Below are 25,373 nucleotides of genomic sequence, written 5' to 3' on the forward strand. Positions count from 1 at the left end.
TTAGACAGTTTTGTATGCCCTTAGCTTCAATCAAGAATGATGCACTTTATGAGTTTATTGTAAATGAATAAAAGTGCATATTTGATTCATGTTCCCTTGGTTTGTTTCTGTGTAATACCCTTAAACTGGACACTTAATGAGACTCGTGTTATTTTAGAATGTTCACAGCTAGTGGATCGGTCTGGGGAGACCTATCCTGACAAGGCTGACACTGTAGTGCCACCAAGTCGGTTGTGTTAGACAGTTTTGTATGCCCTTAGCTTCAATCATTTTGATGTACTTTTGTTATTTAGTGGAAATAAATAAAGTGCATGTTTGATTCATGTTGTTTGGTTTAATTCTGTGTAAAACCCTAAAACTGGACATTTGTAGAGACTCATGTTAGTTTTAAATGTTCACAGCCGTTGGATATGTCTGGGGAGATTTATCCTGCCAAGGCTGATACTGGTGTGCCACCAAGTGTTGGGATGGCCTGTCTCAGCCATCAGGGTAAGACCCGAGGCACATACAGCATGGGATTACTTGAATCCTTGAACCGGACCAGATTTCCAGTCTTGCCCTGGACCTTGGAGATAGATGGGCAAAACTGGAAAGTTGCACCTGACCCCTAGACTCGATTATGACACTTCACTAGGTGCTGGATCAGCCTGCCTTTGATATGCCAATCAGTGAGATCCTTAGTGGGGATCAAAACCTGGGTATGTTGGGGCAGTTTGAGAATTCATCTGAGTGGGTGGTCATAGTGACAGAATCAGCCACTTTGTCGGACAAAGGGTAATGATCGGGAATGCACTCTCTCTGATGGAAACCAAACTGCCGGCAGTTGATTTCAATCGTTGGAATTTTGTTTTTGCAAAATTAATATATTTACATATATATGTACGGTTTCAAAATGTTTGCAAATGGTTTTAATTCCCAGGATCCATGTGAGAGGAGAGTGCGGCACTGTTCCTTGCAGCCGAGGGAGAGGTCCTCTCTTGTCGGGCAGTGCTTGATCATTAAGGGCTAAGGGGTTAAGTGTAAGACCATTTAGGATAATACCTGATGGGCTAATCTTGCACCTGCCCACAGTCCCTGGGTTTTTATAAGATGGCTTGGCCCAGGGACCACTTAATGTAAGTGTTGGGCCCATAGGGTTCATACGATGGACTCAAGGGGTTCATTGAGATTTTCAGTGAATTTGGCTGGGCCTTGTATTAAAGGCTGGGCCGAACCCATGTGGCTGGTGTGTAGATCAATGCTTGGGTCCCACGCCATACAAAGAAGCCCAACTGGGCAGCAGATTGGAAACTAATTAAACACTGAATACTTAATGGGCCAAAAGCCCATTTCGAAGTGGGCTGATATGATCACCCATCAATGGGGCGAATTTGAGATAGAAGTTAGCAAAAAGGATTGGGCTCTTAGCCTTATCCACTCTTAGAGACCAAATTCAAATCAGATTTGAATCTGGTAACCTCCTGATAAGATCAGGAGTAAGCTAACTCTATCTGGGAAAGGGATTAAGATTATCCTCTATCCAAATACTGATTTGGATTGGGATAACTCCTAATTAGGAGATTTCTTAATCAAGAAGAAAAGAGAGGAGATTTTCGAATGAACCAAGACAGGGAAATCAGATTTCGATCCAAGAGGTTCTGGTAAGCAAGAAAGGTTCCTGCGAATTGAGATTAGATCTCATTCTCTCCAGAAAAGAAAACAGTTCAGCCTTTTCGTTTCTGGAAATCTCCTCCTGCCGCCGCCATCTGCATTGTTGCAAGATTTGATCTTTGCAGAAAAGAAAGTCAAGAAACCAGTTCTTGACATCAGTCTTGCAAGAAAGACTGAAAGAATTCAGTGTTTAGTACATCCAGGGGGTTCTTGTGAAGGATCCAGTGTGTAGGACGCACCCTGCTGGTTCTGTTCCATCCACAGCTGTGTCATCTTCAGCAGGGACAGATCTTGGAGCATTCTTTGGGCGTGAACACCAACTTTGGGAGATACTGCTTCTCCGGATCAGGTATAATCCTCCCATTTATCTTTTGGTACAGATCTGGTTTGATTAGGGTTCAAGTAGATCCTTGAATATTGTATTCTAAATTCAGGGAATATGATTCCCAGTTGGGAGAAGGTAGGAAATTTTTGAAATTCGCCCCACCCATTCCGCAACCTTTATGGCGTCCATTAGATGGATCCTACCATTCTTTCAGGTTGGGGTGGCCTGTCTCAGCTGCCAGGGTGAGACCCTAGGCACATACAGTGTAGGATTAATAGAACCTTTGAACCGGACCAGATTTCCAGTATTGCCCTGGACCTTGGAGATAGATGGGCAAAACTGGAAAGTTACACCTAACCCCTAGACTCGATTGTGGTACTACACTAGATGTTGGATTGGGCTGTCTTTGATGTACCAATCAGTGAGATCCTTAGCGAGGGTCAAAACCTGGGTATGTTGGGACAGTCCGAGAATTCATCTGAGTGGGTGATCATAGTGACAAGATCAGCCCCTTTGTCGGACAAAGGTAATGATCGGGGATGCACTCTCTCTAATGGAAACCAAGACTGCCGGCAGCCGATCTCAACCGTTGAGATTTGTTTTTGCAAAGTATATTTTATATGAGATATAAAAGTATATATTATGGTTTCTAAAATGTTTGCAAAAGGTTTTAATTCCCGGGATCCATATAGTTAGAGAGTGCAACACTGTTCCTTGCAGCCAAGGGAGAGGTCCTCTCTTGTCGGGCAGTGTATGATCATTATGGGCTGAGAGGTTAAGTGTAAGACCATTGAGGATAATACCTGATGGGCTAATCTTGCATCTGCCCACAGTCCCTGGGTGTTACAAGGTGGCTTGGCCTAGGGACCACTTAGGGTAAGTGTTGGGCCCATAGAGCCCATTTGATGAGTTTTCATGGGGTGCACTGTCTTTAACAGTGTATTCGGCCAGGCCTTGCAACAAAGGCTGGGCTGAACCCATGTGGCTGATGTGTAGATCAATGTTTGGGTCCCATGCCATACAAGGAAGCCCAACTGGGCAGCAATTTGGAAGGCTTTTTGAGTACATAACCATAAATGGGCCTTAAGCCCATTTCGAACTAGGCTGATTTGATCAGTCAATTAAAGGGGGCGAATTCTGAGATGGATCAGTTGATAGGATTGGGGCTAGACCCTATCCACTTAGAGAGTCCAAGATCTAAATGAGATTTAGATCTGGAAACCTCCTAATTAGATTAGGAGATGGCTGATCTGATCTGCAGATAAGATAAGGATTATCCCTTATCACTTAAAGGGACTTCTAACCCAAATATGATTTGGATTAGCAACTCCTAATCTGATTAGGAGCTGATCCCTTTAAGATTATAAAACAAGAAGGGGGCGGCAGCCTTAGATACAACAGATATATGATTCACAACATATTTTCTCTTTAGGGAAAAGAAAGAGAGAGAGAGAGATTTCCTGCATACTGCGAATTCTCTTCTGACGCCTCCTTCCTGTCATTGCCATTCCTTTCAGTTCGATCTCCAGTTACAGGGAGAAATCAAGATTTGATCTTGATCTCAATCTTTTGGGGAAAAGATTGCTTGGAGTTGTACCCACAAGCCATCCAGTTGATTCTTGCGAAGGGTCAAGTTCTTTTGGAAGAACGTTGCTGATTCTGCTCCATCCTACACTACGCCATCTTCAGTGGGAGCAGATTTTGGATCCTTCCCTGGGCGTGAACACCTCCATTGGGAGATATTGATTCTCTGTATCAGGTATATCCTCCCTTCTACTACTTTTGGTTCAGATCTGATTTGGTTCTTGATTCAAGATTGATCCTTGAAAATATGTTTTCTGAAATAGGGAATTTGATTCCCTGCAAAGATGGGAGAAATTTTTGAAATTCGCCCCATCCCTTCCGCAAGATTCGGGCGTCCATGAGATGGATATCCCATCCCTTCAGGCCTCTCTCTGAGTCACGACCACCACCACGGCCAAATATGGAACCACCACGACCTCCTCGGGAGGCATGTCCTCCCCCTTTCGTACCACGTCCACCTCCTCTGGCTGTCACAAAAGCTGATCTATCAGACTGTGTGGGATTCTCTGTCTATCCCAAAGAAATCCTACGAAGCCGAGCAAACACTTCCTCAAGTGTAGGAAGGGTAGAGCCCCCCAATATTTGGGCCCTAATTGGTTCATACTTTGATTTCAACCCCACTAAGAACCTTGTGACATCTAGTTGTTCCCTCTGTTGTTACTGAACCTTAACATCTGGAGTGAGAGGATGATAGACATTGAGTTCATTTCTGAGGTTCTTCATACTGGCATAGTACTCTTCTAGGGTTTTACTTCCTTGTTGCAAACCAAAGTACTCCTGATAGAGCTGATATACCCTTGTAGTATTTGAAAGCTGAACCACTGTAGTCGAAGTAGCAGAAAAGAGAAGAAGAAAAGATGCTAGAAATGTCGAACTGTACTTGCAGTTGACCATGCCTTTATTTATATATAAGTGAAGTACAAAGTACAAGAATTTACTGGGATACCCCTGATTAGTGATGGGACACCCAGAAGACTTTAAGACAAACAAGATTAGGCCCATTAACAAAGGCCCAGTTACAAGATAAGTTTAACATAAGAATGGGCTAATAGGAATTCTTATAAGCCGAACACACTCAAGCCTTCTAACATATCATTCTAACACTCCCCCTCAAGCTAAACGTGGATATCAATCATGTTTAGCTTGCCAAGTATGTCCTTGAACTTTGTAGTTACTAGCCCTTTTGTTAATACATCTGCAATCTGCATTTCTGATGGAGTATAAGGCACACAGAGTTCCCCTGAAACAATTCTCTCTCTTACAAAGTGTCGATCAATTTCAATATGTTTTGTCCTGTCATGTTGTACTGGATTATTGGCAATGTTGATAGCAACTTTATTATCACAATACAACTTGAGAGGACCTTCAGTCTTGATACCAAGCTCATTAAGGAGAGTTCTGAGCCATAAGAGTTCAGCAACCCCATGTGCCATAGCTCGGTATTCTGCTTCTGCACTTGATCTAGCCACAACATTCTGCTTCTTACAACGCCATGTGACTAGGTTTCCTCCCAAGAATGTACAGTAACCTGAGATTGACTTTCTGTCTCCAACAGACCCAACCCAATCAGCATCAGTGTAGGCTTCAATTCCAAGTCTGTTGTTCTTCCTGAATAGAATTCCTTTCCCTGGGCAAGTTTTCAAGTATCTTAGAATTCTTTCCACTGCTCTCATATGAGTCTTTGGTGAGTGCATGAATTGACTGACAACATGCACTGCATAGGCAATGTCTGGCCGAGTGAGGGATAGGTATATCAGTTTTCCTACCAATTTTTGGTACCTTTCCTTATCACAGTATTCCTCACCCATTGATTCTTGTAATCCATGGTTCGGTTCTATTGGTGTGTCTGCTGGCCTGCACCCCATCATGCATGTTTCTTCTAGGAGATCTAGCACATATTTTCGTTGACATATGTAGATTCCTTCTCTTGATCTAGCAACTTCAATCCCAAGAAAATATCTCAGATTTCCCAGGTCCTTGATATCAAATTCTGAAGCTAAGAACTCCTTCAGCCTCTTCATCTCTTTCACATCATTTCCAGTAATCACCATATCATCCACATAAACAATGAGAGCTGTAAGTTTTTCATCCTGTCTCCTTGTAAACAATGTATGATCCGCACTGCTCTGAGTGTACCCCACATTCTTCATGGTCGTACAAAGTCTCTCAAACCATGCCCGAGGAGATTGCTTCAAGCCATACAAAGCTTTCCTTAGTTTACACACCTTCTTTCAAACATTATATCCAGTGGGGGTTCCATGAATACCTCTTCATGTAGATCACCATTAAGGAAAGCATTCTTCACATCCAGCTGATGAAGTTCCCAAGAGAATTTTGCAGCTAATGACAGTAGAACCCTGATTGTGTTGAGCTTTGTTACCGGGGCAAAGGTTTCCTTGTAGTCAATTCCTTCCTTTTGTGTAAATCCCTTTGCCACAAGTCTGGCCTTGTATCTTTCAATTGACCCATCTTCCCTGTGCTTTACTGTGAATACCCACTTGCACCCAACAGTGCCTTTCTCTTCTGGCAGGTCCACCAATTCCCACGTTCTTGCTTTCATTAGGGCTTTCATCTCTTCATTCATGGCTTCTTTCCATCTTGGATCAGATACCGCCTCTGAATATCTGGAAGGGACACATACAGAGGAAAGAGCAGACACAAAGGAATGATAGGCAGGTGATAAATGTGAGTAAGAGACATAATCAGCTATGGAATGCCGAGTGGTGCAAGAACGAACAGGCTTACGGAGAGCAATGGGAAGATCCAAATCTGAATTGAGAGAGTCAGAATTACCTTGGATTGCAGAGACAGATTGATCTGAGTCCAACTGGTTGCAATCATGAGGTTGAGGGCCCTTCTTCCTTCTACTGTATGTAAGTATCTCTTTCTCTTGCCTGCTGGGATCATTAGGAGCATCAGTTGAAGCTGGAGATGTAACTGGCACAGCGGGAGTCTCACTAGGTCGACCCGGAATGGTACAACTAGGAGTAGTGGAAGGTGATGAAAGAGGAACAAAAAAAGAGGGAGAATGAGAATCCTCTTCCATCCCACTAGTCTCCCCCTTAAGAGGATTCTGAGAAGATTGGAAATAGGGTTGAGACTCAAAAAAGACTACATCTCTGGTGACATTTTTTCTTGGAGACAGGATCATAACACTTATACCCCTTTTGCGTAGGAGAGTAACCCAAAAAAATTCCCTTTGTAGCCTTAGGATCCAGCTTGGTTTTCTTTGGATCCTTCACATGTATGAAGCATGTACATCCAAAAACCCATGGGGGAAGAGGAAATTCTGGAAGAGTGGGACACAACACAGAGAAAGAGGTCTTCATACCTAGTACCTTAGATGGCATTCGATTTATCAGGTATGATGCAGTGAGAACAGCTTGAAACCAATATTGCTTGGGCACATTGTGCTGGAAAAGTAGAGCTCGAGCTGTCTCCATTAGGTGCCTGTTCTTGCACTCAGCAACCCCATTTTGCTGAGGGGTGTAAGCACATGATGATTGATGTAACATGCCTTCATCTTCCATGAATGAGTTCAGGGATCTTTCAAAATATTCAGCTGCATTATCTGAACGGAATTGTTTAATCTTCTTATCAAATTGTGTTTCAACCATCTTGCAAAACATCATAGTTATCCGTGGAACTTCTTCACGTCCTTTTAACAGATAAATCCAAGTGCACCGAGAATAATGGTCAATAAAACTGATAAAATAACGGAAGCCATCAATGGAGACAATGGGTGAAGGACCCCAAACATCAGAATGGACCAAATCAAAAGGGGCTTGAATTTCATTACTAGAAATTGGATACATTGATCTGGCATTGTTTTGACACTTGACACACATCACAAACTAAACTTTGACTCGGAATGCCCTTACATAAATCGGGAAACAACATTGCTAAAGAAGAAAAAGAGAAATGACCTAGCCTAGCATGCCACAAGTGTAGCCTAGCTCTTGACTCCACACTTTCTGGACTAGTAGTAACAGAAGCTTGCAGTGCTGAATTGACATCTGCATCAAAATAGTAGAGGCCCTCATACTCATGACCACTCCCAATCGTTCTCCTCGTCAATCTGTCCTGGAAAACACAATGAGAGGGAAAAAAAGTTATACTATAGTTTAAATTTCTTGTAAGCTTTGAAACAGACAACAAATTTGATGTAAGACTAGGAACATGTAAGACTGATTTAAGAGAGAGATCCTTGCTTAGGTCAACCACTCCCTTTCCCGAGATGGTGGAGAGGGACCCATCAGCTACTCTCATCTTATTCTGGTCAGACAATAAATGATATGAGGAGAATAATGAGGACATATGTGTCATATGGTCAGTGGCTCCTGAGTCAATCACCCAAGAGCTAGAATTAATGGAACTAGTTGCACTAAATGCAAAGGCTGTACCTGATTTGGCAAGAGAGGTGGAAGCTAAAGAATTGTTCTTCAGATGGGCAAATGCCCGGCTGAGAACCTCTACCTCACTAGCTGTAAAGCCCAAGGTACTTGGTCCAGAGGAAATCAACAACCTGCTTTGTGGTGGAAGAGGACACTGGCTGAGTACTTTGTGAGATGTCACTACTGCTGTTGGTGGCAAGATTCCCACTTGCTGTGTGGCCCTTATGTTGCCTTTTTTCCTTTCTCAGAGCAGCTGGCTTCAAATGAGGGTACAAGACCCAACATTTCTCCTTTGTATGTTTCTCACCACCACAATGGGTACACTTGAGGGACTTCTTGTCTGAAAATCTGCTTCCCTTAGTGGAGACTAAGGCTGAATGTTCTCCAGATAGTTCTGTTGCTTGTGTCTGGGAGTCAACCTGCATCTCCTTTCTCCTTATTTCTTCATTCCTCACCAGGTAGTAAACATGATGAAGCTCAGGTAATTCATCTTTCCCTAGAATCAGTGACTTTACACCTTCATATATAGGGTCTAAGCCTGCTAGGAACTTGAAGACTCTGCCCTCCTCAATCTGCTTGTCATGCCTCTCCTTATCCCTGGCATTTCCCCAATCCAAAATCATGTGATGGTCAAGCTCTTCCCAGAGACCTTCCAGTGTTGCAAAGTATCTGGTTAGGGCTGGCCGAAGTAGTCACAGAGTTCACAGTGCTGATAGCACACCAGATAGGCTTCACTTGGACTAAATCAGTTCGGGTACAGCAACAAGGAAAAGTCTGTAACTGAACCAGTTCACAGAGATGGAGTAGGGCTAGTATCCGACCTGGAAATGATCTGTAACTGAAGTCTCCACAGTTCTGTAAAGGTCTTTCTGAACCAGTTCTGATGCAGGTTCTGATTAGCCGAAGTAACCTCAGCAGGTCCTGACAGCTCGCAACACAGTTTCAGACTTGCCGAGACTGTCACAGTTCTGATGCAGTTCTGTTACAGCAGCAAAGGTGTTCTGGGCTGGTAACCGACCTGTGCTATGCAGACTCCACTTGAACTTCGAGTACTGCAACTGTAAAGGGAGTTCCCCTCCTTACAGACAACACTAGGACTGCTGAAATCAGTCCTCAACTAGGTCTGTCCTATACAGACCTCTACTTAGCAGCCGAATAGCTGCTAACTACTAGAAACTAGTAGGACTCCAGCTTCAGGGTCTTACCTCCCTTGCGCCCTACAACCAAAGGAAACCCTAGGTCGAACCTTGTGTTGTTCTCCTGCAACCCTAGGGTTTCACAGCAGCAACCCAGATAAAAAAAATGAAATACAGCAAGAAGGAGGAGATGGCGTCGGCAGTAACCAGGAAGGTGCTCAATGCTCTGATACCATGAAAGCTGAACCACTGTAGTCGAAGTAGCAGAAAAGAGAAGAAGAAGAAAAGATGCTGGAAATGTCGAACTGTACTTGCAGTTGACCATGCCTTTATTTATATACAAGTGAAGTACAAAGTACAAGAATTTACTGGGATACCCCTGATTAGTGATGGGACACCCAGAAGACTTAAGACATAAACAAGATTAGGCCCATTAACAAAGGCCCAGTTACAAGATAAGTTTAACATAAGAATGGGCTAATAGGAATTCTTATAAGCTGAACACACTCAAGCCTTCTAACATATCATTCTAACAGTATTATCTTGCCCAGAATACAGCTTCTTGGCATGTTCCCATATGTCCTTAGCTGTATCTAAGAACATGAAGTTGGCACTTATTTTGGGTTCCATACTGTTCCATAGCCATGTCATGATTTGAGCATCCTCCTGTTCCCAATCATCAAACCCTGAAGAGTCAGCCGGTGGTTTATCTTCTTCACATGCTTCACTTTTCTCTTTGCCTTGAGAAAAACTTCCACCGACTTGGCCCATGGAACATAGTTCTCACCATTCAGTTTAATTGAGGTCATCTGTACACCTAGATAGTCAGAGGAAACCACCACACTAGGTTTCTGATCACTACAGCCATCTCTCATTGCTGCCATGATACTCTTTCAATGCTGCCTCTAGTCTGAATTCCCAATCACCAACTAAGTGCTGCTGTCAAGAGTTTGAGGTTCCAGAACCTACAGCAGTCCCTAAACACAATGATAGATACACACGCCTTTGTTCTTATCCACACCACTACTGATTTCACAAAAAACACAGACTACACCGACATTAATTCAGCACTTACTAACCACATGCAAGCTCTCTTACAACTACTCAACAGAGTTTGTGCATCACAAGCACCACCACACAGCCATAGCTGTCACACACAATACAGACCTGCTTTAACGCTTTAAGAGGGCACCACAAGACCAACAAAAACTCAACTAGTACCATTGCATTACACCTTGCACCATTCGGCCACCTACAGTAGCAGCCCTTACACCATTTGGTCACTGTAAACACAGCCTGTTCTTGGAATTTTTCCAAGAACCAGGGCAACAACCAACCTAGTTCTCTAGGTTCTGATCAGTCCTCTCAAGTTCTTGAAGATTTTCAACCCAGAAATACCAACAGCACACAGAGGAGAGATAACCAACCTTCGTTTGAGAGCTTCAGCCAACCATTCACTGCTGAAGTTGTTTTCTTAGAAAAGGAGGTTCTGTGCACCAGAAAAAAGAAGAGCTGTGATGTTTCAGGCCTGGGACGAACCACTTTTCTCCATTGACAGCCCAGAGAAGAAAAGGAGAGAACTGAAGCACGAACTGAAGTTGTCACGAACTGAAACAGGTCACGAACTGAAGTTGTCACGCTCTGATACCATGTTTCTACTGTTGCTACAGTAGTCCGAACCAGTGAGGAGAAGAAAGAGAAGGAGAAGAAGAAGAAGAGAAGAAGAAGAAGAAAATGAAAGAACTGTCGAACTTGATAGCTAAACCCTATCAGTCGACCTCTTAATAGTGATTAGGCTCTTATTAAATGTACAAGGACTAAACTGCCCCTACTTAAGTATGGGACAGAGAACCTCTAATAAGACTGCCACATAAGCTCATAACTTAACCAAGGTGAGTTGACTAATCTACCCTTATTCGGCTAACTCTAACACTGCACATATCTTGATGTTAACATGTTGGATCAAGTAACCAACCTATATCATCATTGTGGATCCCTCATGATTGTATTTCATATTCCTAGGGACTGTTGACAACATAAATTATGCATGTTGTAACTTGTAATGCCATTGTTAATCTCACATCAGCAACAATTGATTGACAAAAAATTGTACAAAAGTAGCAAATACCCATGCCTAACATATAAACAAAAAGTGTATGGTGCAATTGCAAGTAGGCCCGGCTCAACAAAAAAACCAGGCTAACCTGACCTGTTGTTTATATCAAGTTGAACTTCAGCTGAAGACTAGGGCAGCCACGCCAAAACCCAATCTCTATGATGTATTACTTATTTTAGCTGCATCTTAGTGTAATGCAGGCACCTTCCTACGATCAGAACATTGAAGCCTCAAACATATTCTTTCTTTAAAGGTAACCGGAAATTTACTAAAAGAATGGAGATAACAAATTATAGAAGATAAATACTAGGTCAGGCAATTAAGAGAACCCAGGGCAACACAGAGGAAAAAAAGTGTTTAGAAATTGAGGGAAGATATAGTCGTTTTCTCCAGGCTGGTGGGTGCTGGTGACTCAGCTTGGTCTGAAATATAGGCTGTACTACATGGTCTAAGGTTGGTAGAATATCTGAATCTCAGAGATATATTGGTTGAGGGAGGAGACTCACAAATAATCATGAGATGGATAACAAGGAATTATGCAGTTGTTTGGAAATAGACATTTGATGAGGTAAACTCAAGGATCAAAATATTGATACAGATCGATACTCAAATTTCATCAGACAAAGGAATCGGGGAAGCCTTCCCAAACTTTGAAAACCCCCATACCCCTTTTGTATCGATGCATCCATGTGTCTCCATGGTCACCGTCTCACCAATATGGATACATATAAATATTTTGATCCTTGGGTAAATTAACAAGATGGCTTCGGATTAGTTCATGGGCTTGCAAAACAAGGGGTCAAAAGAAATCAGATCTATTGGGAATAAGTAGTCTTGAAGGGTACAAATTTGTAAATCTGTAAACGGAAGCCATTTACAAATTATCCAATATTGGGAAATACTCTGAAGAAAAGGTCAATCTTTCTGTACAGATTGAGGGCATGTTGCCTCCTTTGTAGTAATACAAGTTCCTTTTATCAGTTACCTAAACAAATCTTCTTAGAATTTCTGGTTAAATTATAACTATATAGTGCCATTATGTATCTGTAAAGGGGAGCCATTAACAAATTATCCAATATTGGGAAATACTCTGAAGAAAAGATCAATCTTTCTGTACAGATTGAGGGCATGCTACCACCTTTGTAGTAATACAAGTTCCTTTTATCAGTTACCTAAACAAATCTTCTTAGAATTTGTGGTTAAATTATAACATATACAATGCCATTATGTATCTAACTTCTACACCAACTTCTCACCTGCAAAATGGCAGGACTTCTTTCTTCCTCTGCAGCAGAAACAACTGCCTCAACTCCTTCCAGATTATAAACATTGAATGCTCCAATAGCATATCCACCCTTCTCCGCATTCTTCACAAAGAACAATGTTGTTAACATCCAAAGAAGATATAACCTATGAACTTCCAGTAATAGGTTCTTACAAGAAGGAGATCTTTTGTTGATGCAAATCTAGCTGGACAAGCCCAACTTTTTACGACTTCTGCCAATGCAGTACTGTCACCAACATTACCTACAGAAAGAAAAGGATTACAAGTCATGTTTCCAAATATAGATTTTAGTTACAACGTGGCAATGAACATGGGCATGTTAACAAAACTTAAGCTTACCTGGGAAAACAATATAAGGAACACCTGGATGCCTACTTTCAGGACCTAGCTGCCACAAGGGAACACCAGCCAAGGCTTGTCCGACTACATTGGCACGCTTTGCTTCCAAAGCTCTAGTAGCAAGATCTGATGATGTGATTCCACCCTGAAGAATAAGTATATATGCTGATCAAATACGGTTTTTTCTTTTTCCTGGAGGTTCTTTTTAGATAAATGAATTAAGGATACCTTCAAGCACTCAACAATGGAACAGCATAACAAACATGAATAAGTGAACAAACTAATGAAACTTTAAAAATATATTTCAGAAACAATAGAATCCAATAATTGTTCAAACATGGATCCCCTTTTCGAACACATGCTAATAAATTATGTGTTGGAAAACGTGGGGTTACTGGTTCAGATCTGAAAATAGAATTGTATATATTCCTAGGATTGTGGAAGGATTGATTTAGAAAGCTTTTTCTTTCTATTTTTGTACTTTCTATTTTCTCTTCTTTCTATTTTTTCTTCTTTCTATTTTCTTTTCTTTCTATTTTTCTTTCTTTCTATTTATTGCAGCAACTTACTGTATAAATATGCCCATTGGCAATAGAATGAAACATATCAGTATTCTACCATTCCAAAACATGGTATCAGAGCTCTAGGTTTGTCAACCTTGAGATTTTTTCGGCCTTCATTGCCAGTTTTTTGTGTTTTTCTCTTGTGGCCTTCAGTGCTGATCTGTAACCAGAAGTGTTCCTTTATTCACCTTTCCTGCTGGCCTTATTTTTCCTCCATTAACAATGTCCGACATGACTGCAACAAGTGGTCCCGTCCAAACCGATGAAGGAGCAACAAATTCTCATCCTCACACTGGTGATTTGCAGAATATTCAGGCAACATATAGACTGAATGGCCAGAATTACTTGAAGTGGTCACAACTAGTGCGTACCTATTTGAAGGGAAAAGGAAAAATTAGTCACCTCCTTGGAACAGGACCAAGGTTGGGCGAGCCAAATTTTGATGCTTGGGACGAAGAGGACTCCATGATTATGTCATGGTTGTGGAGTTCAACGACACCCGAGATCAGTGATACTTGTATGTTTCTTCCCTCTGCAAAGGCTATTTGGGATGTTGTACGACAAACCTATTCCAAAGCCCATGACGCTGCTCGTGTCTATGAGGTCAAAGTGAAGACTGTGGCGGCCAAACAAGGGAGCAGAAGTGTTACAGAGTATGCAAATCTGCTGCAGAATTTATGGCATGAGCTTGATCATTATCGGGTTCTTGAGACAAAGTGCGCAGATGATGCTGTGATCTTGAAGAATTTTATTGAAAGAGATAGGGTGTATGATTTTTTGGTCGGACTGAATGCTGAATTTGATCAGGTCCGAATACAAATTCTTGGCAAAGAAGAAGTGCCTCCATTGAATGAAGTCATAGCCCTTGTCAGAGCTAAGGAAAGCCGCCGTGGAATCATGCTTGAGCCTAAAGATCCCGAAGGCTCAGCCATGGTGGAAAGGGGAGGAAGTTACAATGGTTCAAAGGGTGAGAACAATCACAACTTGGCTCGTGACACAACCACCCGTGACTCTAACGATAACCTCTGGTGCACCTATTGCAAGAAGCCCAGACACACGAAAGATCGGTGCTGGAAACTTCATGGGAAACCTCCCACATCCAGCAAGGAATGGGGAAATCGAGGAGTTTCAAAAGGAGTTCAACAGGCCCATAATGTCTCCACAACCCCGCAGCAAGGACACTCAAGTCAGGGACCATTTAATGATGAAGAAATTGAAAGGCTAAGGTGCTTCCTGAAATCCTTGAAACCAGGAAGTGGTTCTACCTCTCTTGCTCTCTTAGGTGAGTCTTTATCTCTAGGATTACATGCCTCGGCTAGTGTTTTTCCATGGATTCTTGATTCTGGAGCTACTGACCACATGACACCCTCTTCACTACATTTTCTCACCTATACACCCTGTCCTAGTAATAGAAAAATTTCTGTTGCTGATGGTTCTTTCACCACAGTGGCAGGGATTGGGAATATTCAAATTACTCCATCCCTATTACTTAAAAATGTGCTTCATGTTCCTAAGTTATCCACTAGCCTTATCTCTATACATAAACTCACCCAGGATGTGAACTGCAATGTTGTGTTCTTCCCTTCTTACTGTGTATTTCAGGACCAGGTTTCGGGGAAGAATATTGGACTTGCTAAGGAAAGAGATGGACTCTACTGCCTTGAAGCAAATCATCTCACACTGTTATGCATGTGACACACGAGTCATTCTTATCTACCTCCAATAAAGATTTAATTTGGCGTCATCATTTCTGTTTTGGTCATCCCTTCATTTCCTATTTTAAAAACAATGCTTCCTTCCTTGTTTAAAGGAATTGATGTTGAAACCTTTCATTGTGATGTTTGTGAACTTGCTAAGCACAAAAGGGTTTCTTTCCCAATCAGCAATAAAAGATCTTCAACTCCTTTTTATTTGATTCATTCGGATATATGGGGCCCTTCTCAAATTCCCAATATTACTGGTTCCAGATGGTTCGTCACCTTTATTGATGATTGCACTAGGGTCACATGGATTTTTCTTCTTGAGTCTAAATCTGATGTGGGTACGATTCTTCCCAACTTTCATAACATGGTCCAAACTCAGTTTGGTGTGAGAATTAAAAGGTTTCGATCTGATAATGCTACAGATTATTTTAATCAGAAATTGTCCCCATTTTTTCAGAAAGAAGGCATTGTGCATGAATCCTCCTGTGTTAACACTCCCCAACAGAATGGGGTAGCTGAGAGAAAAAATGGCCATCTTTTGCAAACCACCCGAGCCTTTCTCTTTCAAAATCAGGTGCCAAAACAATATTGGGGGAAGCTGCCTACACCATAAATAGACTACCATCTAAAGTTCTTGACAACCGAAGCCCAATACAAGTCCTTTCTCAATTTTACCCTGATATTCGAGCCTCAAATAATCTCACACCAAGAATTTTTGGCTGCACTGCCTTTGTTCATGTCCATAATAAGGGAAAATTAGACCCACGAGCAATCAAGTGTGCCTTCTTGGGATATTCCCCAACTCAGAAAGGTTATAAATGTTATCATCCAGCCACCAGAAAATTCTACACCTCCATCGATGTCACATTTGAGGAAGGAAAATCTTTTTTCACTCAATCTTATCTTCAGGGGGAGCCCTCATTAATGGAAGATAAGGCCTCGGATCTACTCTCCCTAGATGTATTACCCTCCTCACAGACATTCAATCGTCAAGAATCACATCCCTCTGAGTCACATTCCTCTGAGCCCCACATTCCCGAGTCTCAACAAGAGTCAAACAACCCGACCATTGAACCAAATTCGGACACTGTTAACCCCACGAATGGTGTGCATGATAATGTGAGATATATGCAGGTTTACTCTAGGAGGAAAAATCCAGATCCTCAACCTGTGCAAGTCCAAGATTCAACTCCTAATCCTAGAATTGAGGGATGCTCAGAACCTGAACCTACACCTTCACAGTCTGAGTATGAGTATGACCTACCTATTGCACTAAGAAAAGGAACCAGAGAATGTATCAAACGCCCATTGTACCCTTTAGCCAAATATGTATCATTCCAAAGATTCTCTAAATCCCATAAAAGTTTTCTAGCCAGCCTTAACACCATTCCAATTCCTAATACTCTAGCCGAGGCACTTTCTACTAAGGAGTGGAGAAAAGCCATGAGAATGGAAATGGAGGCATTAGAAAAAAACAACACATGGGAAGTTGTGGATCTACCAAGAAACAAGAAGACGGTAGGTTGTAAATGGGTGTTCACAATTAAGTACAAATCTGATGGGTCATTAGAAAGGTACAAAGCACGCCTGGTAGCCAAGGGATATACACAGACTTATGGGGTAGATTATCAGGAGACTTTTGCCCCAATAGCTAAAATGAATACAGTAAGGGTGTTACTGTCGTTGGCTGCTAACTATAATTGGGATTTGCAACAGTTTGATGTAAAAAATGCGTTTCTCCATGGTGATCTAGAAGAAGAGATATACATGGACATTCCACCGGGTTTTGGAGAAGGCATTAAAGGGAACAAAGTTTGTCGGTTGAAGAAAGCACTATACGGTCTCAAACAATCTCCGAGAGCATGGTTTGGAAGGTTTACGAAGGTAATGCTGAGTACAGGTTACAAGCAAAGTCAAGGTGACCACACATTGTTTATCAAACACATAGCCTCAGGGGGAGTTACTGCACTATTAGTCTATGTGGATGATATAATCGTTACTGGGAATGATAAAAAGGAGAAGGAAGCATTGAAAAACTGCCTTGCCAGAGAATTTGAGATAAAAGACTTGGGGAGACTAAAGTATTTTCTCGGAATTGAAGTTGCACATTCTAAACAAGGCATATTTATCTCTCAACAAAATTATGTTGTTGATCTTTTGAGAGAAACAAGAAATATGGCATGTAAACCAGCTTCCACACCTATAGATCCCAATCATAAACTTGGAGAAGCCAACGAGAATGCAAGTGTAGACAAGGAGATGTTCTAAAGACTAGTTGGAAAACTCATTTATCTTGCACATACACGACCGGATATTGCATATGCTGTAAGTGTAATAAGTCAGTTTATGCATAATCCTAAAGAAGTTCATCTGCAGGCTGCTCATCGAATTCTGCACTATTTGAAAGCCAATCCAGGAAAAGGAATTTTATTCAGAAGAAATGGAGGACTGACTCTTGAAGCATATACTGATGCCGATTATGCAGGATCTTCAATAGATAGACGGTCCACTTCTAGTTACTGTACCTTCTTAGGAGGAAACTTAGTCACTTGGAGGAGTAAGAAGCAAAATGTAGTGGCTCGGTCAAGTGCAGAGGCAGAATTCAGGGCTATGGCACAAGGAGTGTGTGAATTACTCTGGTTGAAGATAATTTTAGAAGACCTGAAGATTCCACGAGAAGAGCCTATGAAACTATATTATGACAACAAGTCAGCCATCAATATTGCTCACAATCCTGTTCAACATGGCAGGACGAAGCACATCGAAATTGACCGACACTTCATAAAAGAGAAACTGGACAGCAAGTTGATTTACACTCCCTATGTGTCTACAAAAGGACAGCTGGCCGATGTACTTACTAAAGGGCTCAATAGTACAAACTTTCGGAGAATTATAGCCAAGTTGGGAATGGAGGATCTCTATTCACCAGCTTGAGGGGGAGTGTTGGAAAACGTGGGGTTACTGGTTCAGATCTGAAAATAGAATTGTATATATTCCTAGGATTGTGGAAGGATTGATTTAGAAAGTTTTTTCTTTCTATTTCGTTCTTTCTATTTTTGTACTTTCTATTTTCTCTTCTTTCTATTTTTTCTTCTTTCTATTTTCTTTTCTTTCTATTTTTCTTTCTTTCTATTTATTGCAGCAACTTACTGTATAAATATGCCCATTGGCAATAGAATGAAACATATCAGTATTCTACCATTCCAAAACATTATGAACCCTCTTTCAAAAGGAAAAAAAAAACATAAAGAAAAAGGGAAAGAAAACACTAATGCAAATGAAAGCAAAGGCTTGCATTAATGACATTTTCATTATGTTAGTAACCATACCAATAGCAGGGTAGGTGGGACGAAGCTTAATTCAAGAGATTGATTACTAACATTTGCATCACTTTACCACAAATCTTGAAGTAATAGGAGCTAATAACTTAATTAATTCCTGAAAAGCCTTATAAGAGGATATTTTCCAATGCCCGCACACGGTGGAAGCTTTTATCTCTTCAATATGAGTAGAAGTTCAGGACTGTTATCAGTCTTGAACCCTAATGGATTTCAGGTTCGAAAATAAGAAGAAAGGTGAAGAGAAAAAGGAGGAAGAGGGAAGAGTAGTAGTAGAACACCTTCTGCCCTACGAACACAGTGGGACCGTAGCTGTGGGGCCCACATCAGTGTTCTCTACACTCCCCCTCAAGTTGGGAATAAATGTTTATCATTCCCAACTTGGATAGATCTGCCTCTAGCTTCTTCCGTGGTACAACTTTGGTGAGGATATCTGCCAGCTGCATGTTGGAGGTGATGTATGGGAGACACATTTCTTGTGATGAGACCCTCTCTCGTACAAAGTGTCGATCAACTTCAATATGTTTAGTCCTGTCATGCTGCACTGGGTTGTGTGCTATATTAATAGCCGCTTGATTATCACAATACAACATCAAGGGCTTCTCATACTCGATACCCAACTCCTCAAGTAGTGATCTCAGCCAAAGAATTTCAGCCACTCCGTTAGCCATTGACCTGTACTCAGCTTCAGCACTAGATCTGGAGACGACACTCTGTTTCTTACTCCTCCAAGAGACCAGGTTACCTCCCACAAGAGCACAATATCCAGAGGTAGACCTCCTGTCATCAACACTCCCAGCCCAATCGGCATCCGTATAGACTTCCACCTTCATGTGGCCATTGTTCTTGAACAGTATACCTCTACCCGGGCATCTCTTCAAGTATGCTAGTATTCTTTCTGCTGCTAGAAGGTGCGTGGTTATAGGAGAATGCATGTACTGACTGACAACACTAACTGCATAACTGATATCTGGCCGAGTGAGGCATAGATATAGGAGCTTTCCCACTAACCGCTGGAACATAACTTTGTCTTCAAGCAGCTCCCCACTCTCTGCACTAATCCTGTGGTTCTGTTCAATGGGTGTATCTGCAGGTTTGACACCCAGCTTTCCAGTTTCAGCCAAGAGATCTAGAACATATTTCCTCTGAGAGACAAAGATCCCCTGTTTAGATCTAGCAACCTCAATACCCAAAAAATATCGTAGTGTACCCAGATCTTTCACCTCAAACTCTTGATGAAGGAGCTGTTTGAGGGACTCAATCTCATGGCTGTCATTTCCTGTCACCACAATATCATCAACATATACTGCAAGTAGTGTTAGTGAGGACTTCACCCTCTTGATGAACAGTGTATGATCTGACTGGGCCTGTACATAACTGAACTTCCCAAGGGCTAGTCTGAATTTGTTGAACCAAGCTCTAGGTGGCTGCTTCAAACCATACAATGCCTTATTGAGCCGACAAACCTTCTTACCTGCCTCTGTATCATAGAATCCAGGAGGCAACTGCATGTAAACCTCTTCCTGCAAGTCTCCATTCAGGAAGGCATTTTTAACATCCATTTGGTACAAAGGCCAAGTGTAGTTTGCTGCAAGAGATAATAGAACCCGAATGGTGATCATCTTGGCTACCGGGGCAAATGTCTCCAAGTAATCTATACCATAAGTCTGAGTGAATCCTTTTGAAACTAGTCGAGCTTTGTACCTCTCAATGGAACCATCCGCATTGTGCTTCACAGTAAATACCCATTTGCATCCAACTGGTTTCTTTCCTTTGGGCAAGTCAACTAGCTCCCAGGTATTATTTTTCAACAGGGCATCCATTTCAACTTGCATTGCACCTCTCCACTCCGAGACTGATAGGGCTTCTTGCACTGTTCTTGGAATAGGGCCATTAGCAACAGAAGTGAGATAGGACCTGTAGGAGGGAGATAGGCGATCATAGGACAAAAACTAGGAGATGTAATGGGCTGTAGATGTGGTGCAATGCCGTTTTCCTTTACGGATGGCAATGGGAAGGTCAAGGTCATCTGCAGGGGGTGAGGTAGCAACAATGGATAGAGTCTCTGTGGGCCCTGGGACTGTAATATCTGGACTTGGAGCCGCAGAAGAGGTTGGAGCTGGCTGGGACTACTGATGACCGGGATCAACCTGCCTGCATCGCCTGTGATAGACTCTCAACTCCCGATCCCCCTGACCACCTTCGCTACTGCAGCCCTCATCACCCACTGGAATAGGTAAGGGAACAGCCCCAAAAGTATTAACCCTGCCCTCACTGCACTCCCCCTGAAGAAAAGGACCCAGATATCCACGCTCACTACTAATATTAACCCTGCCCTCACTGCACTACCCCTGAAGAAAAGGACCCAAAACCCCACGCTCACTACTCTCCCCTTAAGGAGAGACCCGAGAATAGTAGGGTGTCTCCTCAAAGAAAGTGACATCCATGGATACAAACTTCTTCCCTGAGACAGGATCATAGCAGCAATAACCCTTTTGAGTTTGTGCATAACCAAGAAAGATGCATTTGGAGGCCTTGGGTTCGAACTTGGAGTGATGGGGACCGAGAAGCTGAACAAAACAGGTACAACCAAATGTTTTGAGGGGAACAGTGAACAACTCCTCATCTGGGTATAGAAGGGAAAAAGGAGATGACATATCAAGAACCCGGGAAGGAACCCGATTAATAAGATATACTGCCGTGAGGATAGAATCACCCCAGAAGCGAATAGGGACATTGGAGGTAAACATAATGCTTTTAGCCACCTCCAAGATGTGCCTATTCTTCCTTTCTACAGCCCCATTCTGCTAAGGTGTATGAGGGCAAGTGCTCTGGTGAATAACCCCATGAGTAAGAAGGTAAGAAGCCAATGGCTTAGCAAAGTATTCCTTTGCATTATCAGATCTAAGAACTTTGATCTTGGCATCAAACTGGGTTAGGATCATTTGGTGAAAGTTTTGGGTCAGGGTGGGAACCTCATCTCGTGAATGCATAAGATAAACCCGAGAAAATCGGGTATGGTCATCAACAAATAACAGAAAATATCTGTACCCACCCATGGAAGGAATGTGATATGGCCCCCAAACATCCGTATGCACAAGATCAAAAGGACGAGTGCTCCTTTTATTGCTCAATGAATAAGAGTGTCTACAATGTTTAGCAAACTCACAACTCTCACATTGCAACTAGGACAACTCAACAGACTCAAACAAATTAGGAAACAGACTCCTTAAGGACCGAAAAGACAAATGACCCAATCGGTTATGCCAAAGCATAACCGAACTCACACTCTAGGAAACAAGTGACTTCTTATCCCCTGACTCTTTCTGACGAGAACTCTCCCCGAGCAGATAGATCCCATTCGTCTCACGGCTAAGCCCAATCACCTTCTTTGTCTTCAGGTCCTGAAAAACACACCGGTCAGGGAAGAAGGTTACTGAGCAGTTCATGTGTTTGGTAATACTTCTGACTGAAAGAAGATTAGTATCAAGCTTAGGAACATGTAAGACAGAAGACAGGGAGATGGTATCCGATAGCTTGATGTCACCCTTGCCAGAAATGGGGACAAGAGAGCCATTAGCAATAGATACTTTATCCCTATCAGAAGATAAATGATAAGTGGTAAACAATGAAGGCAAGCTAGTCATATGGTCGGATGCACCTGAATCTATTACCCAACAGGGTTCAGTGGTACCTGGAGCTGAGGCATGGCAGGCTGAGGCTCGAGTACCTGAATTTGTAGAAGCAAATGTGGCGGGGGCTAATGGTGACTGCGGTGGCTGAGCTGAGTTCCCAACTTCCCCTTCCAACTGTATAAGAGCAGCCCGAAATGCGGCTAAGGTCTCTAAGAATGTGCCTCTTGTGCCAGACGAGGGTGCTGAATTAGTATGCACTGCCACATGAACGTTACCCTTCTTGCTTCTTAACTTTGCTGGGACCAAATAAGGGTGTAGCTTCCAACATGTTTCTTTTGTATGTTTGGGTTTCTTACAATGCCCACATACCACATAACTGCTGTTCCCAATACTGCCTTCTGCCTGATTCTTAAACTCCATTTCAGTCAAGAACCAGAAGTCTCAAAAATAGGGTTACTACAGTCAAAACCAACACTTGGACTATCAACCACAATCACAAAATCAGTATAGAACCAATCTGTACTCACAGTAGATGTACATGAAACAGGTATAAACTGATCTGAAATCAGTAACCACACACAACAGCAACAGTCCAAACTGTTTTCACCCCCTTAGAAGAGTTCGAAACCCCAAAAGAAAACTGAAAAACAGTTTGAAGAACAATCTGATATGTTGGAGCCGAATTGGGGTTTTAATCAGTCCTAAAAGCAAATTCTCAGCCGTACACTCCAGACAGTACTGTACGGATAAGGCTTGTAGTAGGGTTAATATGAAACCCTAAAACTGATCAATGCCGAGGAGAGAACTATTAGGGTTTGCCGTAGTATTAAGACAAAACCCTAGAAAATAGAAAGATAAACCCTAGAGTGGTTCGGCCGCCCTTGCTAGATAGGTCCAACCTATCTTCTCTGATAGTACTTCTCTCAGAAAATAAAAAACTTACAATAGGATGTTGTTCGCTACCTTCCAAGGTTACCCAAACCCTAGCCTTCGCTGATTCTTCTTGATCACCAACTCGCTGCAACTGTGGCAATTCTTCAAACAGCTGCTAATCCTCTAGAGATCTCCAAGAACCAGTCAACGAACTCTACTTTCTCAGCTTCCAACCTTAGATGGTTCTCATGTGGTCGGCTGGACTAGACTCACATGAGAAACCCTAGCTCTGATACCAAGTAGAAGTTCAGGACTGTTATCAGTCTTGAACCCTAATGGATTTCAGGTTCGAAAATAAGAAGAAAGGTAAAGAGAAAAAGGAGGAAGAGGGAAGAAAAGTAGTAGAAACCCTTCTGCCCTACGAACACAGTGGGACCATAGCTGTGGGGCCCACATCAGTGTTCTCTACAATATGCAAGCAAATAACCAAGACAAAATTTTCTTGTTTATAAAAGGTAAAAATAAGAATAAAGTAAACAGAATGGAAACAAGAAGAGATCACTTTCTATCTGTTTAATAGAAGTTAAGGAAGAAAAAGTCATGCCAAGACATTATAATTAAAATTACCTTTGCCAATATATAACGAGGTCGTGTAGTAATCCGTCTAACAATTTCCACCAATGCAGAGCTAACCTTGAAATTAATTTCTAAACTCTCAGAAGGAGCTGAAAAATAGAAAAAAAAATAAAATAAAATCATCAGATCCAATTACATAGTGTGAGAATGCATTTTCTTATGAGTATCAGGTTTATTTCCATCTTGAAGAACAATGTATTTGGACCCTTCATCTACAACTTAAAACTTGCATCCATTCTGTAGAAATTCATGTTCAGCCTTTCCTTCCCAAGTCTTGATTGTGAGGGATCTTTTGCAGTTTGACCATTTTAACATACATAACAGATGAATCGTCTCAAGGAACCATTCAATCTATAAGCTTAAGCTGTAAGGAGAGGTTCCTTAATAGGTTTTTATTTTCTAACATGCACAGGCCCAACTATACCTTGTGCTGAAATTTAATTAAATATAATGGGGGTGATGAGGATTGATCACTAGACCACTTGGTCAAACAGACTCTAATACCCATCTTAAGGAACCACCCAACATAAAAGCTTAAGCTGTTAGGTTAGATCCCTGAATAGTTTTTTATTCTCTAACAAATGGGATACAGTGGGTGGGGCTATACGATAACTTTCAACTTTCTTTTGTCTTTCCTTCCCACTGCCTAAATTACAATTATCATGTTATGGGTATTTCCTTTCTTATCCAAGTTTCTGAAATTAAAATATGATGCTACTTATATCTCTTTGCTTAATAATGTCATGTTTAGAGATCCTACAGGCTAACCATCAATTTATGATCTTTTTATAACCTTTTGTGGACTGGGTGTACTGTTGTATCATCAGATGTACATACTAGATCATTCTTTTATGTTATTATGTAATTCTGGACTCTGAGTGCTGTCGTCAGTTAGACACACGTGTACAGAACTGTTTCTTCTTTTATTCAAACTGTTCTTGGCATGGTATCAGAGCAAGCCATCCTGTGAGAGATCAATGGACTGTTCAAGACATTTAGGAGGAGATCTAAGTTTCTTTCTTTCTTTCCCTTTTTTGGGAATTTCCTTTAGTGTTTCGGGGCCGTTTCAATCATCCCAAGTTTGCAGCTTTTCTTTAAATTGAGGTACCTGGTTTTCAACATATAGCCATTGATCTTCCTGATATGTGGTCTGTTTTCTATGGGATTCAAGATTCAGTGCCATCCTGATCAATCTTCCCATCTTGTTATATCTGATCTCAGATCAGATATGTTTTAGATTTTGATCCCTTTTCATGATCGATATTTGTGGTGTCAGGTCCTATTCAGTTTCCTTTTATATAGTTATGTATTAGATCTGCTGATTGATCACTTTATTTGCACTGGAACCTAAGGTTAGGTGTTGCTCTAATCTGTTCCCTTTGTTCTTGATCTGAAAGGGGTTTCTCCTTGATTTTACTGTTCGAGTTGAAGTATCCTGCTACATTGGTCACATGTAGTATATTGTGTGATTTTACTTCATTTTTTTTATCATTGCTGTAATGGCTTCATAAAAGGGAAAAATTCTATCTACAAGGTTTGATGGAACTAATTATGCATTATGGAAGTGTTGCTTCCAATTTATGTGCAAGGCAAAGGCCTTTGGGGTTTTGTAAGACGACTGAATGGTCCTTTATCGCTCTATTTGACTTTAATATGTAATGCTGGATTCTGGGTGATGTCATTAGTTAGAAACACCCGTACATATCTCTTTTTTCTTCCATTCAAACTGCTTCTCTTGACATTATGTACCACCAAGTCACAGTTATATGCAAATGCATTTCACTCATGATTCTAAT

General features: G+C 41.7%; 1 protein-coding gene across 3 annotated transcripts in view; it reads right to left on the minus strand.

Moving 5' to 3' along the window:
* Positions 1–25,373, minus strand: part of LOC104607427 (ketose-bisphosphate aldolase class-II family protein) — a 145,092-nt gene that overhangs the window by 16,939 nt on the left and 102,780 nt on the right. For all 3 annotated transcript variants that reach the window (XM_088902420.1, XM_088902422.1, XM_088902421.1), the window contains 4 exons: positions 23,569–23,666; positions 12,830–12,974; positions 12,644–12,732; positions 12,462–12,572 (listed from right to left, as the gene is read on the minus strand). In XM_088902420.1, the coding sequence (XP_088758546.1) occupies positions 12,462–12,572; positions 12,644–12,732; positions 12,830–12,974; positions 23,569–23,666 (443 nt within the window). The remainder of the gene's footprint in view (positions 1–12,461; positions 12,573–12,643; positions 12,733–12,829; positions 12,975–23,568; positions 23,667–25,373) is intronic.

Source organism: Nelumbo nucifera, chromosome 4 (assembly GCF_055504915.1).
Source record: "Nelumbo nucifera cultivar China Antique chromosome 4, China Antique-T2T, whole genome shotgun sequence".
Classification (NCBI taxonomy): Eukaryota; Viridiplantae; Streptophyta; class Magnoliopsida; order Proteales; family Nelumbonaceae; genus Nelumbo; species Nelumbo nucifera.